This window comes from Coturnix japonica, chromosome 3 (genome assembly GCF_054131305.1).
Source record: "Coturnix japonica strain WE chromosome 3, WE-NBRP24, whole genome shotgun sequence".
NCBI lineage: Eukaryota > Metazoa > Chordata > Aves > Galliformes > Phasianidae > Coturnix > Coturnix japonica.
This window is the reverse complement of record NC_140665.1, coordinates 56,516,847-56,534,077: the sequence shown is the minus strand read 5'-3', so window position 1 is coordinate 56,534,077 and position 17,231 is coordinate 56,516,847. Positions and strand designations below refer to the sequence as shown.

General features: G+C 42.9%; 2 protein-coding genes across 8 annotated transcripts in view; one reads left to right on the top strand and one right to left on the bottom strand.

Moving 5' to 3' along the window:
• Positions 1-17,231, bottom strand: part of ECHDC1 (ethylmalonyl-CoA decarboxylase 1) — a 115,085-nt gene that overhangs the window by 58,792 nt on the left and 39,062 nt on the right. The window contains exon 7 of one of the 6 annotated variants that reach the window (XM_085541710.1): positions 8,138-9,160. The exons of 3 other annotated variants lie outside the window; for them this stretch is intronic. In XM_085541710.1, the coding sequence (XP_085397836.1) occupies positions 9,121-9,160 (40 nt within the window). In that variant the 3' untranslated portion in view covers positions 8,138-9,120. Of the gene's footprint in view, positions 1-8,137; positions 9,161-17,231 lie in introns of those variants that run through there. 2 more of the 6 variants (XM_085541709.1, XM_085541707.1) reach the window with 2 other exon arrangements.
• RNF146 (ring finger protein 146) lies at positions 6,887-17,004 on the top strand. Of its 2 annotated transcripts, none has more exons than XM_015858536.3 (2): positions 6,887-6,956; positions 15,253-17,004. In XM_015858536.3, exon 2 carries the CDS (start codon positions 15,254-15,256, stop codon positions 16,310-16,312), a length of 1,059 nt encoding a protein of 352 aa, XP_015714022.1. In that variant the 5' UTR covers positions 6,887-6,956; position 15,253; the 3' UTR covers positions 16,313-17,004. The 2 variants fall into 2 exon arrangements, with proteins under 2 accessions (XP_015714022.1, XP_015714023.1); XM_015858537.3 differs by having other exon boundaries at positions 6,887-7,365.

Genomic DNA, 17,231 nt, shown 5'->3' with positions numbered 1-17,231 from the left:
GACTAAGAACTGAGGGCAACTGCCTGAAGTATGGAGTGCCATATGAGATGCCCTGAGGTGCATGTATGATATCCAGTTACTGCACAGGGATGTGGGTATCCCAAAGGCACTGTGTCATATCTGCCAGCCCCAAGTTTATGTCTCAGAAACTCCACAGCATCTGAAAAGGCACAAGACATCTGTTACATCTCTACAGACTAAAGTGGGCAGTTAGGCAGAAACCAACATATAAAGGCTGAATTGTTTTTGAGACTCAGATTGAATCTTATTTAGTGTGACCTAGCTTTGATTTACTTCCTTCTGGTTTAAGAGATTATACAAAGACAGTTACGGGTACTGAACTGAGACCATCAGCTCTTAAGCTGCCATAACTGAACTAACTGCCTAATTGAATTAGTCTAAAGTGAGGTGACAATTTTAAATGCATTTAAAATAAAAGTCACACCCTATCTACACTTCTCAGTCTAATCATCTTCCCAGGCTCCTCTCCAATATGAGCTTATGTGCTCATAGAAGAAGAAGATTCAGTGACTCTTCAATGAATCAAAGAGGAATGAGGATAGATAACAGTCCCTGTACTGAAGGACGTAGCCTGATGATATCAAGCAAAACTATGCAATGAGAAATTACACCTTTGCCAAACTTTTCAGCAGAAATGTCCAGCTTTCACACTCAGTCAGTAATCCCAAACTGCCCAGCCCATCTGTCTAGATATCCCACATCCCAAATATTCCTCTGCAGAGCTGGCAAATCTTTCTTCTCTTGCAGAATTCTGCAATTTATTCCTCCTACTATTACTTTACCAGCATCTGAAATGGGTGTTATGAGTTGTAATAAGCTAGGTAATGCAAATAACTGCTCAGTCAACACTATTAGTCAATGTAAAATCAAGCTGGACCAAACTCACCAAGGCTAATTTACCTCAACCTTCATAGAATGTAAAATCAGAATGCTGAGCTAGAGCATCACAGTAATTTTGCCACAGAGCACAGAACAAGATGCATCCATGACTCAATATATGAAGATGCACAAAACTGTGCACATTTCTTAAAAACATATGGGTAGCCTTTGTTCTATGGAAATGCAAGTAAAAGTGCAAATGGTGTTTCATCAAATCAAAGCACTACGTCTCCTTAAAAATGTACTGCTTAATCTTTGAAATCTATAGACATGAAGAGTCCGTAAGATGAATCAGAAAGAACTTAACCTACTAATTCATATAATAAAGCTCTTCAAGCCTTATCACAGAATCACAGAATCACAGAATTACCCGGGTTGGAAGGGACCTCAAGGATCATGTAGTTCCAACCCCCCTGCCTAGCAGGGCCACCAAACATACACCTATGACATTACAATCACATTCTACTTTCTTTCACTGTCCCATTGTATTAGCTCTAATTGAGTCTTGGATGAAATCATAGGAATCAATTTGTACAACCCAATGTTGCTTCACTCAAGGAGTTATGTTCTTACAACAGCAATGAATTTAATAAGTGCTCAGTGGAACAACATAGCTGCAGCACACTGCTTGACATGAATTATGAGGATGGCTTTGAGTGCTCAAGTAAATCGATGTCATAAATTTAGTCTTGGTATAAATCTAGGGATTTATACAGGGAAGGAGGCACCAAAGTCATCTTGTTATTCACCTGCCCTGTGTTTTAAAGGCTATGCATTATTCATTGCTGATGTAAGCATCTGAAAGTCTGGTAAACTCTATGGAACTGCACACAGCAGTGAAGTGTCTCTATGGCACTATCCAATATGCAGCTAAGTCAGCAGTGCCAAACGGTGACATAAAAATGAGACATACAAAATCAGATTTGTCAGGGATTGTTTCAGAGTTATTGGAAAACTTGTACCTTTTGCCTGAATTTAAAGAGCCCCACCACAACTTCCTTGGAGAGAGAATGACAGCAGCGGCAGAAGTGACCATCATACATCTGAAAGAATTAACTGACAGCAGAAAAATAAATTCTGGAGGAGAGTGCTAACCAGAGGAACAGAGGCCAGAACTGAGCTCATAGTAACGTCCTATTCTAAATCAGGTGGAGTGGTGAACTGAGGCTCCTCATCCGTTTGCAATATCAACCCCACGTGACCTTTGGCGGCACTGCCAGAAACCAAAAGACAGGAACACCATTATTTTATTACTCTTTATCACAGCATTTAATGCTCCCCATAATTAGAACTCTTTATTATATGCAGCTCATGTGAGAACTTGGAATAAAAGAACACAATGCCTAATCTGCTTACCTGAACCTTTTGAAACAATACATATTCTCCCATATTAATGATGCATGAAAACATCAAAAGCTTTTCAGGATTAATAAATCAGATCTAAACCACAAACAACCTCCAATCTAATATTCCAGATGTGTGAATCTAATTCACACATCAGAAAGCTCTCCCATATGACTCTTCATCTCCCTCTACATCCAGTGAAAACAATAATTATGAACTGATGGGAAAAAGTCCAGCTCCCAGGTGGAGTAACTTCCAGGGCAGCATTACCAGAAAATGAAGAAATGACAAAAAAATGCCATAAAGGAAATCCAAGCAGTTACAAGCTCAAGCATACACGGTAAAGTATAAATGTAAGTAACCACAACTGAGAAACAACTGCTTTCCTCAGAGCATTCCCTGATGACGCTTTGGAGCCTGGAGAGGACGATGACGTCAGCAGAATGCTATCATTTTATTCTTTCCATTTTCAAAGGATTTTAACTAACAAACCCAAATGAGGCCCCCATGAGACAGGTAAATGTTAAAATCCATCTCACAGAAAGCTAAATTTACTTATGATTTGGGAAAGCTCATGCCAGAGCAGAGATTAGAAAGCTGTACCCTCTGAAGTCTGGGTCCCAAAGGCACAGTAATGTTTTTGTGAACTTTTCCTCTCAGCATTCTGCTTTTTGCTTACCATCTTCCTTTGGGTCCAGAGAGCAGTATGGTATTGTTGCAGCTAATTTTTGTCGTTCTTTGAAACCCACAAAACTGACTCACACTCAATCAGAACAATTAGGACCACTAGAACTAACATGATGAGCAGGAAGTGGCCGACATTAAGGCACTAAGCAGACAGCGAGAAAGGGCATTGCACTCTGGGCTGCAGAAAATGCATTCCTTCACTTGAGATTGCAAATCATTTATCTTCTGCTGAAGTACCTCTTCCTGATAAATGGTGGTAGTGGGGGAGCCTGATCATTATATTTTTAAAGTAGTTTGTCAGAGAATTCAACCAGCATGTCGTTTTGTCCTTCTTTTCCACTGGGGGAGATCCACACAATGTTTAGAAATACTCAATTGCTTTCAGATCATTTCTTGTCCTCTTCTGTAGGAAGAAGAGGACATAGAAACCTTTGTATATGACCTGGACCAGTGTAAGGGGATTGCAAGGCAGCAGCAGTGAAGCACACAGATATCCACTGGGCAATCTATCCTGCTGGATTGAGTGAGGCTACTTACAAGCATAAATGAAAGGTTGGTGTAAGTACTGTGTTGGAGCTGTGTGGGTATCAGAATAATGAGCCTTTAACTCTATTCTTTTTTAATATTAAAATAGTGTTTTTGCAAGCTATACTAACCATCCCGTAAGCACTATGGATGCCTCAAATCCTCAATGAGATCCTGTCGGCTCAGAGTTCATGCCACTAAGAAACACACTTTTCTGCTCTACACTGTTATACTCTCCGAGAACACTATAAAACAAATGTGAAAGCTGGTGATATTTCATAGTTTCCATCTGCAACATCAGCCTTAATTTAACAGTCCCATCTTGAGTGTCTCACAGAGGTAATAATGACAAAAATGGCACAACGGTTAATGTGGTGGCATTATTTTAAGCACTGATTGACATTCATTTCCTTCTCATATTTTATCATAACAACTCTGTCTTCCTTCTTTGTGGAGAAAAGACTAGTGAAGTCATAAAAAGAAGCTCCTTCTTACAGCCACTGTTTGGTACAAGTTTTAGTTCTTGTCAGGAATAGTTTTGCACACATTTAGTCTGCAGTCCAGGAATCTGCTCAGTACATTAGCTGGACTGGGAGAGAAATACCTCTATTCAACCAACACAGTTTGAAGAACACAGTTTCCCCACAGTTACCATATACCACCTAGTGATACAAAAGGAAACTGCAATTTCCATTTCATTAAATGAAAGATGATGATCACTGCAGCACATTTGTGATATTTTGCTTTCTTTCCATTAAAATAAAATGTAGGCATAATAGCTCTAGCTCTAATAGTTTTTCATCAAAGATCTTGTGACTCCAGCTAGTTTACAAGAAGATGTAATTTCTGAAAATTTCTCAGCCTCTCCTCATAAGAACGATGCTCCAGGCCCCTCATCATCTTTGTAGCCCTCTCCTGGACTCCCTCTAGGAGATCCCTGTCCTTCTTGAAACAGGAGGCCCAAAATTGGACACAGTTCTTCAGATGTGGCCTCACCAGGGCAGAGCAGAGTGAGAGGATCACCTCTGACAGCCTGCTGGCCACACCCTTTTTAATGCACTCCGTAAATCACTGGCCTTCATGGCCACAAGGATGCACTACTTGCTCATGGCCAACCTGTTGTCCATAAGGACACCCAAGTTTTTCCCTGCAGAGCTCTTATACAGCAGGACAGCCCTTAACCTGTGTTGATGTATGTGGTTATTCCTATGTGGTTATTCCTCCCCAGGTGTAGGACTGCACTTGCCCCTGTCGAACCCCATCAGGTTCCTCTCTGTCCAACTCTCCAGACTGTCCAGATCTCACTAAATGGTAGCACAGCCTTCTGGTGTGTCAGCGTCTCCTTCCTGCCACATATTGTCAAGAAACTTACTGATTTCTGTCAGGTCAGTGATGAAGATGTTGAAATAAGTTTCAATCCTGGGAAACTGCAGTAAGGAAAATAAAGGATTTCAGTGCACTATATTACAAGGCAGTAGTTGTGGATTTTTGTTGTTTTTCTTCGTTGCTTTATTATTATTATTATTATTATTATTATTATTATTATTATTATTATTATTATTATTATCATCATCATCATCATCATCATCATCATCATCATCATCATCATCATTATTTTCTTCAAAATGAAAACCAAAGTTGTAAGCCCAAGCCTAGGCTTTGGAGGGCTGCTGATCACCTTGCAGCCAGCCAGGCCTTGCACTTCACCATAACAACTGCACTTCTGGGGAGCTGATGCAGATGTATGTTTGTCTCAGTGACTGTCATTCTGGCCCACCATACTGCTGTGACAGTACTCACAGGACAATCTTGTGTCAAGTACTGTAGAAACAACATATTTAACTTTTAAAAAGGAAGATTTTTTGAGATTTTCCATACCCCAGCCAGCCTTTGGTGATGGCAACAACATATCACTTTAATGAAAATGTTAGAGCCGCGTGGGGGGAGCTCTACAACAGCTGAGAGGATAGGAACACAGTGAACTACAAGCAACAGGGTTTCATGGAACAAATGTGTCATCAAAACACTGTCAGGATATTTGCTTTTAATGTTTTCACTTTGGAACTCACTCCTCAGCCCCTCCTCTGGCTGCCCGCACAGAGGAACCAGGGGCACACTTGTCACTCTAGTGCCATGTTGGTGGATTCACAGCTTCTCATTCTGTTCAGAGGGGTGGCTGAAGTTGTAGGTGTGAGGAAAAGGGGAAACGATTCCATATCCTATCCCATTCATGCCCCAGCCCTGGAGGTGCTCAAGGACAGGTTGGATGGGGCCATTGGACAGCCTGATCTGGTGGGTGGCAGCACTGCCCATGGCAGAGGGCTGTGATTGTGTGGGTTTTGAGGTCTCTTCCAGCCCACGCCATTGTGTGATTCTGTGATTCACAAATCACCTACTCTTTTGCTGCTATTGTGACCTGGAGAAGCTTGGAGCTTCTCCAAAATCTATTTTGATACAGACTCAAGCCACAGCAGGAGACTGTTTTCTCCTATCTTCCCCCAGCTATGTCACCTGCAGTAGGGGCTGAGCTCATAGTATACCTGCATATCTGCAAAGGTTTACATAGTATCACACACATCTAAAGAAGCAGAAGGAAAGTCTTTATAAATAGAAGGACTGAAACATGATTAATAGCTTTCAGTTGCCAAAGCATCAGCAGAATATTAATGGTGGGGGTGCAGACTCTTGCCAGGGGAGGAGGTGTCTTCTCAGGACTAGTCTGGTGAATCTTTACTTTTCAAGCCACTGTGCACATTAAAAATGTAGTGGCAAGTATCAGACATGAATTCCAGATTGACGACGCTGAAGGCAATGGTAACAAAGAGAAACAAAGGAGGGCACGGAGCTACGAAGGAAGCAGACAGACAAGAGTGGTGGTGCTTTCAGTTGCAATAGACAGGTACAGCTAATGCACGTTAAGGAAACCACTGCTGGACGCGGGGCGATGTGCTGCAGGAGCCAGCACAAAGATACGCACACAACATGCATTTGGACTGAAATTAAAGCTGGCAATGAAGGCCGATGTTATTGCAGGTACCATTCTTCGGTTACCAGCTTCGGCACAACCTGATATTGCCTTTAACCATTTCTTCATCGAGCGTAAAATGAAACCATACGTTCACTACTGCATTTTCTCAGTCGAACTAAAGTGTCAGACCCCGGAACACAGACGCGGGTTTATTTATTACTGAGAACACTTCATTCAAGGTGCTTTATTTTCCTGTAATCTCCGTTCGACGGAGACACCGAACCCCCAAAAGCGGATGGTGCGCTCCAGGCCCGGTCGCCATGGCGGCATCACGAGCGCGGGGTGTGGCGGCGCGGCACCATGGCGTCACCCGAGCGCGGCCCCCAGCGGCGGAGCCGGTTGTGGCTCCTCCCGATCCGCGGCGTCACGGTGGCGCGGCCTCCCCCGCTCTGCTCCGGCCGTGACGTCGGAGCGTCCCGCGGAGGCGGCGGCAGGTGGCGGCGGAGCGGCGCGAGCCGGCCCGGCCCGGCGGGTGAGTCCCGGGTTGGGTGGGCGGTCAGCGCTGACAGCGGCCGCCCCGGGATCGGGATCGGGGAGGGAGCCGAGGCCTGGCCGGGCGGTAGGCGCCGGCCCCAAACAAAAGGCCGGCGGGCGGAGCGGGCCTGCCGCGGCCCTGCGGCGGGCGAGGACCGGCGGGTGCCGCCCTCCTGTCCGCGCTGGAGCCCAAGTCCCGCGGCGTCGCTGTTCGCCATCGAGGGAGGAGGGAGGAGGCCGCGGCCCTGCGCGAAACACTGGGCCCGGCGGAGAGGGGAGGGCGGCGGGCCGGGTCTCGGCTGCTGTCCGCCCGCTGTCAGCGGCCGAGCCTCGCAGCCGGAGGGGGAGCGAGGGATGTCGGCGAGCACAACAGGAAGAGCGTGAGGAGCTGCGAGCGGGGCCGCCAGGTGCTTTTGTTTCCATGTGTCTGTGCTCGAGGTTTTTAATTGCATCCTTCGGGAGTGGTAAAGCGGGGCGGAAAAATAGGTCCTGCACTTGGTGCTATATGTATTGTCACCGCTGACAAATGATTGCGAAATACTCGGTGAATACGAGGTTTTTCATGCTGTGGATGTCCGCTTTTTGCATGTGAAGAAACCCCAATTAAGGCGTCTTATTTCCGTCTTCGCATAACTTTTCTGCGACGTGAAGTAGAAATAGGGTAGAGCTTGTTGCTGGGAGCGCAGCGTGCAGGGGGTAATTAAAAGGGAGAATAGGGAGCGGAGCTCTAAAGCGTTCTGTCACATCTGTACACTGAAGGTACAGCGCTGCGGCGTTGTTAGATGCTGCCTCTGGGCAGTGGGTTGCTTAAAAATAGGCCTTCAAGTGCCTCTGAAAACGCACAGCCAAAAGTGATCACTTGCGGTTGTACCGAAGGCACGGTAAAACCTGAATATTGATTTGGGTCACTTTGAGTAAATCTTAAATATTTTATGTTTGCGCAGAGTTGCTTTATAGCCCTGTGAGGTTTAACGCTGTGGCTTCTTTCCAAGCGAATCAAAGTACCGATTGTTTAAATGGCCGAGTGAAAGTTTTGTTCTTTTTGTTTCTTCTTAAATCCACTGCGTCCATGTAGATGTAATGGAATTGCCCAGAGAGATGAAGCTGCAGGACTTTTGAAGGCTGTCAAATAAGGTTTGGAAGGCTCTTGGTGTTGTTGGGGAAAAATCTTTCTTGGAATCGATGATTATTTTTTTTCCTCCTTCTGTGGATGTTAATTTATATGTCACAATGCTCCTGTACTTCATTTCTCTCTCAGAAGCAGCGATAGCTTCAGATGAGCCCATTTTTGCTTTGTTTTCCCACAGGAATTTCGTCAGTGCCCTCTTATTTGAGTGCGAAACTGAGGTTTTCCTCACTTAAGTCAAATGAAGTAGGACACGGGCTCCCACTTATAGCACAGCAGAAGAAATTCAGTTTGAATAAATATGTAGCCATTCAGTATCAAAATGGTTGACTGTTCTGCACTTGACTGTTTTTCTGTAACTCGGACCCACACCGATACATAAGCTTCTTAAAATTAAAGTGTAGTAATGCTGTTTAAAGGAACGACAGGGAATTTGAAGCCTTATCACATCACTGATTTCTGAAAGTATTTTAAGAGAGAGAGAGAAGGCAGTGAGATTATTTACCTGCTGTGCTGTCCGATGCTTGCAGGCAGTTGCAAAAACACCAGATAGGTTCCATACCTTTAGCTAATACTGTACTCGTGATAGTAGGCCTCCAGATGGGAGATATATATATGCATATATATATATAATTATTATTTTTTCTCCCTTATGAAACAGAACACCACCAGCATAAAGCAACCACCACCATCCTTCCTTCCTTTACCAGCATTTGGCTCACGCTGTCCTATAGGGAAGAGTTCTGGGATCCTTTTTCCTCTGCTTCTACCTTCCCCCACCCTACTTCCTTAGTAACTGAGATATATGTTAGGGAGCCCGATGGTAACAGTCAAGTATTGAATCACAGAAGAACGTTTACCTTTGATCATTTCTTTTGTAGCGCTGCACCTGTTCAGTTTTCAGCCTCTGGCAGTCAACGAATGAGTTTGTGCTAACTGTTGTAAAGTGGTCTGTCTGGTGTTGCAGAACTTGTGCGATCACCTTTCATTTGAGGCAGGGTTTAAGTGATAGCCTTCAGCGAGTGAGAAGCTGGCTTTAGTTGAATTTACCAGTGGTGTTTTGTTTTCTTCTTTTCCTAAGAAGATAAACTTTTATTTACAAAGATTTCCTAGGGCCGTAAATAACAAACAGTGCACTTATATTTAGGATCTGGCTTCTTATGTTTCTGGAAATGTGTTTATTGTTGCTATTTTTCCTATCACTTGTGTCTCCAAAATAGTAGAAAAGTGAGGGAAAAAATGCCCTGGCTATGATACGCTACTGGGAATTTGATAGGCAGCAGCTGACTGATCTGACAGGAGATGGTTTCACTTCATCTTGGCCTAGTGAAAAAGCTTGATGATTTTATCAAAGACCTCATGCCGTTTTTGGATGATGGGTCTCCTAGGAGGGACACTGCTTCAGCATCCTAACACGGTGTGGAAGAAGCTGGCACGAGGTTCCCCAGCAGGCGTCCTGACAGCCTGCCAAGGAAACAAGGGGTGGTTAACGCTGGATGAGCCACAGTGTGGCACCAGTTGTTGCCCAGCTGGCAATGCCAAGTTTAAATTCCAATTCCCAGTGGGTCGGATTGTCCTTCATCTGTTGTGGGCTGAGTGTTTCAGAATCAGTGTGCAATAGTCCTCGTGGGCTTGGTGAGGAAGGGACACTCGCAGGTTGCCACAGATAGCGTAATCCTCATATGAGACGCTTTTCTAGCGTAGGAAGTTAATTGCTAAGTGTAGAACATGGCTCTCAGCCACTTTACTTCAAAGGAGCAGGAGTCCAGGAAGGGGTGTGTGTGTGTGTAACCACAGGTGTCTTTTATCCCGTTTAGTAAAATTTCTAGGACTGGCTTATTAAATAAATAACAATGTAATGAAGCACGGAGGTTACCTGAAGTCAGTATGTGAACTAGTTCTCTTTAATAGCTGTGCAGCAATTACAAAGTTGCTGTGCCATAATCCTATAATTATGCCCTAATTGGATTCTTCTAGGTATAATTACACACGTTAACTACACGCACACACTTTTTTTTCCCCAAGAAATCTGTCAGAAATGACCCGAACTCCTTCTCCCATCTCCACATAACATTTGGTCTCACAATGCGCTACCTCTAATAGCGGATTGCAAGAGGTAATAGATAAAAGGCTTCGAGTGAAGCCCACAGATGTACCGTAGAAAGCCAGCCCTAAGATGAAGGACTGAACGCCACATTCACAGCACTGAGCTTGTTGCAGCTGTCTCTTTGATCATAGCAAACGCCATATCTTGTCTGAGCGGATTAGCAGAGCCAGAATTTTAATGTGATTGCAGCTCTCCAGATTGATGTGCAAAGGAACGATGAGGGGAGAACCATCTTTCGAAAAGGTGCTAGGACAAGTGGATAGGCACGTTAATTTTTGCATTTTTTCCTTAGGAACGGTCTCTAAAAATAGCTGCACTGAATGCCACGTGAAGCTCAGCTGTAAAGAAAATAATGTTTGAGTAATGTGTCTTAGAAGTCATCTGAACATTTCTTTCTGATGTTGCTAGTGATAAGCGTTCAGACGTTGGATAGACTGTGGCACAGAAGGCTGTAATACAAAGTGTTCCATGTTCTTTCAGGGAGTTGTTGCTCCTCCATTTCTTTGTAGTCTGTATGTTAAGTCTGATATGTATTTATAAGCACAGTATTTATGCTGAAATGATCCTTTCCCTGAGCAAATGTTATAAGGAAGGCCTTATTCAACAGACTGCTTGAATTGTGGAGAGTGCCTAGGGAAAGTCCCACGTTTACGTGCACTGTTTTCTCCTCAAACAGCTGCCTGTTTAGAGATGAGATACAAGAGTAGATAGAGAGTCCTTTGGGATAATGTGATATGAAGTGGCTTTTTTCTGCATATGGATTTGGGTAGCTGTTGTTACATTCTAAACTCCCAGAATGCAAGAAGTCGAATACTAGAGGCTAAATTTGCATTAACATAACGTATTCCTATCTTTGATCTCATTTCTCCTTCTGTGTACATAGTTACTTTGTGGAAATGAGGCATTGACTTAGTATAGCTAAAGATAATTGCCTTTTGTAATACTTTAGGAAAAGATAACTTGCATAAATTAAGGTGTCAAAATAATTGACGTCAAACTGTGGGCCAGAACTGATAATTGCAAAAAATAAGACAAAGCCTGATGATAATATTTCTGTACATTGAAAACAGCCCTTGTCAGGTAAATGATAGTAATTCCATTTCTCTAACAGGACCCTGGTGGTGTATTTTGCTTGCTCATACCTCTGTACAACACTGTTACAATGGTGATACTGTTTGCTTTGCAGTAGCACTCATTGAATCTGAAACACAGTAGTGTAGCATTGGGCAGGACAAGGCAGGAGTGAGCCAGCCTTTGGAAGGAGGACCTGCCATCCTAGCTGGAGGCATCTGAAGACAGGACATCTTAGTCCTGTGACGTGCTCCAGTAGAAATTACTGAGAAGAAGTAAGCTGCTGCTTTATGAATGGACTTATATGTGCCAGCTCCTTGACAGACTGCCTGCTTTCAGTTAGAATTGGACCTGGAATCTGAAAAAATTACTCTGTTTTGGGGTGGCTTTATGGGAATTTACTTTTTCTTCTGACAGAGCCCCAGTAGGTCAGGGGAATTTTCATACAGCTCTTATACATTACCTGGTCCATAGCAGTGTACTTTGTGTGTTGCTGAAGGCACCCTAAGCTTACCCAGTGAAATATAGGTTTAAATATTAATTTAAAAGAAAAAGATATTAGAGGCAAGAGGAGAGGATGTATGATCTGGCAAGACTGTAAACCAGCTTCTTCTCAGTTGGCTTTGGGCTGTATTTCTATTAAAATGCAGTGTTAAATGCTTGTTGCTCCCTTTTTTTTAATACCTGAACTGCTTATCAAAATACTTCAAATCATTTTGTTTTTAGAAAGTGTCAATTTAATTTCTATTAGACGTTTGATTTATTCGATAACGTAATTTTTCCTGTTACCCAAAATGTTACCCAGCTTTCAAAATAGCAGAAGTTTAGCATTTGAAAACCATTTTAATATAAGGCCTTTTTTGGTTAAGTCTTGTTCTAAAGTACTGCTGTTAATTTCAGGGAAAATAGTCTGTACTCGGTTGTATTTAGTTATTAATAATAGAAATTGCTTCTACAGTCACAGCTTTACAGAATAGCAGCCCTAGATGTTTCTCCTCCTTTCTAAAGGGCTTCCTGTTCAATAGAAATGTACGTATAAAGCTACTGTGAATTAGGTCTGTTACTTAAATAGGTTAACAATAAAGGATTAATTAGGATCTTTCTTTAGAAACAAAAAGGAGACAGCCTCAGTTTAGTTGATCTAAATCTTCAATTGCACAATTGTCCTGCATTCTGAGCACATGCAACTGCAGTTGTGCTTATCTCTTATTAAGAGTTTATGTTGCTGGGTAGTGCTTGGTTGGAGATAAAAGGTTATTCCTCTAGCTGTATTAATTTTACATACAGCGTTTTCTTCCAAGTCATTAAAAATCACTGAAGACTTTCAAGATAAGACATTTATCCTTTCTGTATGTTTATGTGCTGTGTTAAGGTTTAGATCTGTTAAAGAATCAGAGAACCCCCAGATTAATAGGTGACCAGTTGGACACAGTTCAGGTGCTACAGAATTGAGCTTGCAGTGAACAAGTGAGAACTCTCACTGCTTTGAGTTTAGTCTTGAGTTAACAGAATTTGATTAGTCAAAATGAGCTAATTTTTAATCCCAGCAGTTTGCTAATTCTTAATTATGATACATAGTTTGTATAGCGGTTATTAATCTTCTGGTTGTTTCTCTTTTAATTGAAGAGGATAAGCTTGTAAAATGTATTTAGGGGAAGGATGGCTTTTGTAAAACTGCAGCATGGAAACAAAAATCTCAGCTGCTGTGCCTTATTTCACAGCAGTATGTTATTATGGGAACATCTGAAAATTCATAGAATCACCAAGGTTGGAAAAGACCTAAAAGATCATCCAATCCAACTGTTCACCTATTACCAATAGCTCCCACTAAACCATGTCCCTCAATACAACATCCAATCGTTCCTTGATTCAGGTCTTTATTCCTCAGCTCTGGTTGGCAGAAATTAATCAATACATAGATTTCTCTTTCAGCTCTTTTGTTGTGAGATACTGATCAAATCATTTCCACGGGTACTGTGAAATCTGAGTAGCTTCTCTTCCTTTTTCTAGTACGCTTCTCGTCATAATAAAGAACCAACTAGTTCTGGTGTAAAGTTTTGTTCCTAAATGCAACCCGAAATGTGTGAGGGTGCCAGAAAGCAGCTTGTTCACAACACTGCTAGCATGGATCTTGCACATAGATTTGTTCTGTACACTGAAGACAATTACCAGGTGGTAGAGCCGTTTCTGCAACAGTCACACTGAGTGAAGAACTAGCACACAGATTAGGGTTTAATCTCAGGAAAAAAATAGATACAATTGCATCCATCTACGTTTCAGTTTTAATTGCTACTTCAGGAAAATATGAGCTGTAGAGCTTTTAAAAATAGATTAAAATAGCTGGATTAAGGAAAGGCATTGGACTTTCGAAAGGAAATTACAGTGCTAGAAGGAAATAGTATAGAGAGAGACATTTTAAGTAGATAGCACTCGCATATGCTTCTGTATCTATATTTATAATAATGCATTAGTTTTTTAATAGCCTGGCATATATTTGCATAAAGCAGCAAGGCTTTTGCAGTTAACACTGGAGATTTTCTCCTGGGGTAGTTGTGTTTTGCTAGAAATACGTCTCACACTGGGACAGGCTGTTCAGACAGACTGTGATACAACTGTCCTCACGCGTTACCAAAAACTAATCAACACAAAGCTGTGACTGATCAGATCTGGTACTGTTGGTTGGGTCATGTGGAGCAGGAGATGGGACTGCATCACCTCTAACGGTCCCTTCCAACCCCACCATTCTGTGTCTCTGATCATTTTGGTTTAACTATTCTCAGTACAACAAAGACTAGTTTTACCAGAGGGCTGTTTTGCCGAGTATGAGCTGTATTCTGCCAAATTTCTGCCAAGTTGGGCGCCTCCGGTGGCGCAGTGGTAGGAATGCCGCGTTGCAACACCGGAGGCCCTGGGTTCGAATCCCCCTGTGGCGCAAGTGGTACAAGTGCCGCTCTGCTACACAGGAGGCTCGAATCCCGGGGGTTTGGACTCGATGATCTCTAAGGTCCCTTCCAACCCGCACCAGACTGTGATACTGTGAAATTCCTTGGAGATTTAATGTGGGAAAAGGCACCTTTTCAAGCCTCATCTCCCAGAATCTCTTCCCTCGTTTGATATTTAACAGTTTTGTTTTGATTGCTAATAAGTAAGAATATAAAAGGAAAATTACCACGAAACAATCTGTAAAAAGATGGCCATGGCTAAAACATCTGTAAGCAGGTTTTTGCATGTCAAGGCTGGAGTATTTCACCTACTGAAATGCTACAAAGTGGCAGAGCAGCACAGTTACACATTTTTTGGTCTTATCCTCTCTTTTCATACAGTTGGTTAGAAAAATCATCTGTAATGACAGAATTAAGTCATGGCCAGAGAAAGAAGCTCACAAGCTGATCAGATTCTGGCTGCGTTTCATCTCCTGCGATACACTACCCCCTTCCCTAGGGTGGGAATATGGTCTGGTGCTTCTGCCAAGTGTGTTTTGTACTATGGGATCCTACTCTGAAGTACTGTTCCAATAATCCACTAATCAAACTGACAAACACCGGTATTGTGAAAATAGATGGTTCTGTGGTTAGGTTACCCCCTTGGGAAAAGAATCGCAGCTTCTTTCAATTTTCTGAGGATGCTCCAAAATAACTGGCTGATTGGACATTTTGTAGTACCTTTAGGCTGCATTAAGTTAATCAATCAGTACTGCTTCAAGAAGAGGACTGAGGAAACTCCCAAGCTTGGCATGGTATTCTATTAAAAATGAAGCAGAAAATTAAAGCTTAGTGATTAGCAAAAGAAATTCTCCCTAAATTCAGCTTAGTCTGTTGACTAAGGGGGAAAAAAGACATTGAACCGAAAGTTTCTTCAGAAGTTGAGCTTCATTAAATGATATTTTATATTAATCTAAGGCAAACGTCTCATTATGCAGACTGCGAGGTAAAGGTACTAGTTTAGGTTGACACAATAAACTGACTTAAACCTCTCTTTGATCTTCTGCAGGATGGCTGGCTGTGGTGAAATAGATCATTCAATCAACATGCTTCCCACAAACAGGAAGACAAATGAGTCTTGTGCTAATGCTGCACCTTCCCTGACAGTCCCTGAATGTGCTATCTGTCTGCAAACGTGTGTCCATCCAGTAAGTCTGCCTTGTAAACACGTGTTCTGCTATCTGTGTGTCAAGGGAGCTTCTTGGCTTGGGAAACGTTGTGCGCTCTGCCGGCAGGAGATCCCAGAGGATTTTCTAGACAAGCCAACCCTATTATCACCAGAAGAACTCAAAGCAGCAAGCAGAGGCAACGGAGAATACGCTTGGTACTATGAAGGGAGAAATGGTTGGTGGCAGTATGATGAACGTACCAGCAGAGAGCTGGAAGATGCCTTTTCCAAGGGTAAAAAGAGCACTGAAATGCTAATTGCTGGGTTTTTATACGTAGCAGATCTTGAAAACATGGTTCAGTATAGGAGAAATGAGCACGGACGGCGCAGGAAAATAAAACGGGACATAATAGATATACCAAAGAAGGGAGTGGCTGGGCTTAGGTTGGACTGTGACACCAACAGTGTCAACCTGGCACGAGAGAGCTCTGCTGATGGTGCGGACAGCACACTGACTGGGGGCGCTGCAGCTGTACAGCCTCTGGTGCCTGTTTCTCCTAGGCCCCTGCCATCACTGGATGGTCAGCTCGTGAGTCCTTCGACACCCTCTCCGGATGCAAGCACTTCTCTGGAGAACTCTTTTGCCCACTTACAAATAAACGGAGACAGTATGGCCGAAAGGAGTCATAGGGGAGAGGGAGAGGAGGACCACGAATCATCATCTTCCGGTAGGGTGCCAGCCCCTGACACCTCTGTGGAGGAGACTGAATCGGATGCTAGCAGCGATAGCGAGGATGTGTCTGCTCCCCTCCAGCAACACCCATCCTCTGCCCAGCAGAGACACTTGAATGCAAACACAAACCAGTCTGGAGAAGATAGACCAGTGGCAGGGGGAGGGGTGGCAAATGCAAGTGTAAGATCTAGGAGGCCAGATGGACAGTGCACAGTCACTGAAGTGTAAATCTGGAGCCATGCGATTGAAAAACTCAGTCTCCTATCTGTAAATTTTCTGTCCACGTTGGCATTGCACTCAGACCTAGCAGTGTGTTTGGTGGGAGGGTGGGGTGAAGGGAAGAAACAGATTTGGTCTAACTTACTTAAGTCTTTTAACATGTCTTAGCTGGAAGACTAACTGTAAGAAACTGGGTTGTCCTGTTAATGGTTTGAAAGCTGCTTAGCAATACCCGGTTTTCTTGAAAATGTCTCGTGTTTATTTTGTAGCATTCTCCCCATGAAGATACTCTATCCCTTTCTGGCCGATGTATATCTACTGTACAACCTGAATTGTCTTCATTATCTGATTGTCGCATTAAGTGTCTTACTACTTTCTGCATGGATTGATGTATGAACACTAAAGCAATGTGGGAGCAGACAAGATGTTGGATGTGAGCGGGATGCTTAATTTAATGTGAGAAAAATAGATGTGTGGAGTTAAAATGTGCGTTTCCTAGACAAAGAGCAAGCATTTACCTTCCTTCCATGGCAATGTAAAAATGCTGTTAACTTTTGTTGCAAATTCTTACCTATACGCTTCATGGCATTTTAATTGGCTTTGCCATCTTGTCCCTGTAGTTCTGTTTTTGAGGTCTTTCTTGATCTGTCTCGTTTTTGTTACGGAATTTATAATTTAATAAAACTACATTTTATCAGTAACCATCTTAGATATGTCTCCAATTTAATTGAACTTAATTGGAGGAACTTGAAGGAAAAGTATCATAAAACAGCTTCCCGTGTTTGCCAAAAGCAAGGATTGGTTTAGAGTGGCATCTTTAAGTTCTTATGTTCCTAACTATTTCAACCAGCACACCGATCTAGGAGGAGTACATCTGTCTAATGAACAAACACAAGCAACAGGCTCACTGCTTACACAGGCTTCATAC

Coding starts and splice junctions, on each gene's coding strand:
- RNF146 (XM_015858536.3), top strand. CDS start 15,254: ATGGCTGGCTGTGGTGAAATAGATCATTCAATCAACATGCTTCCCACA.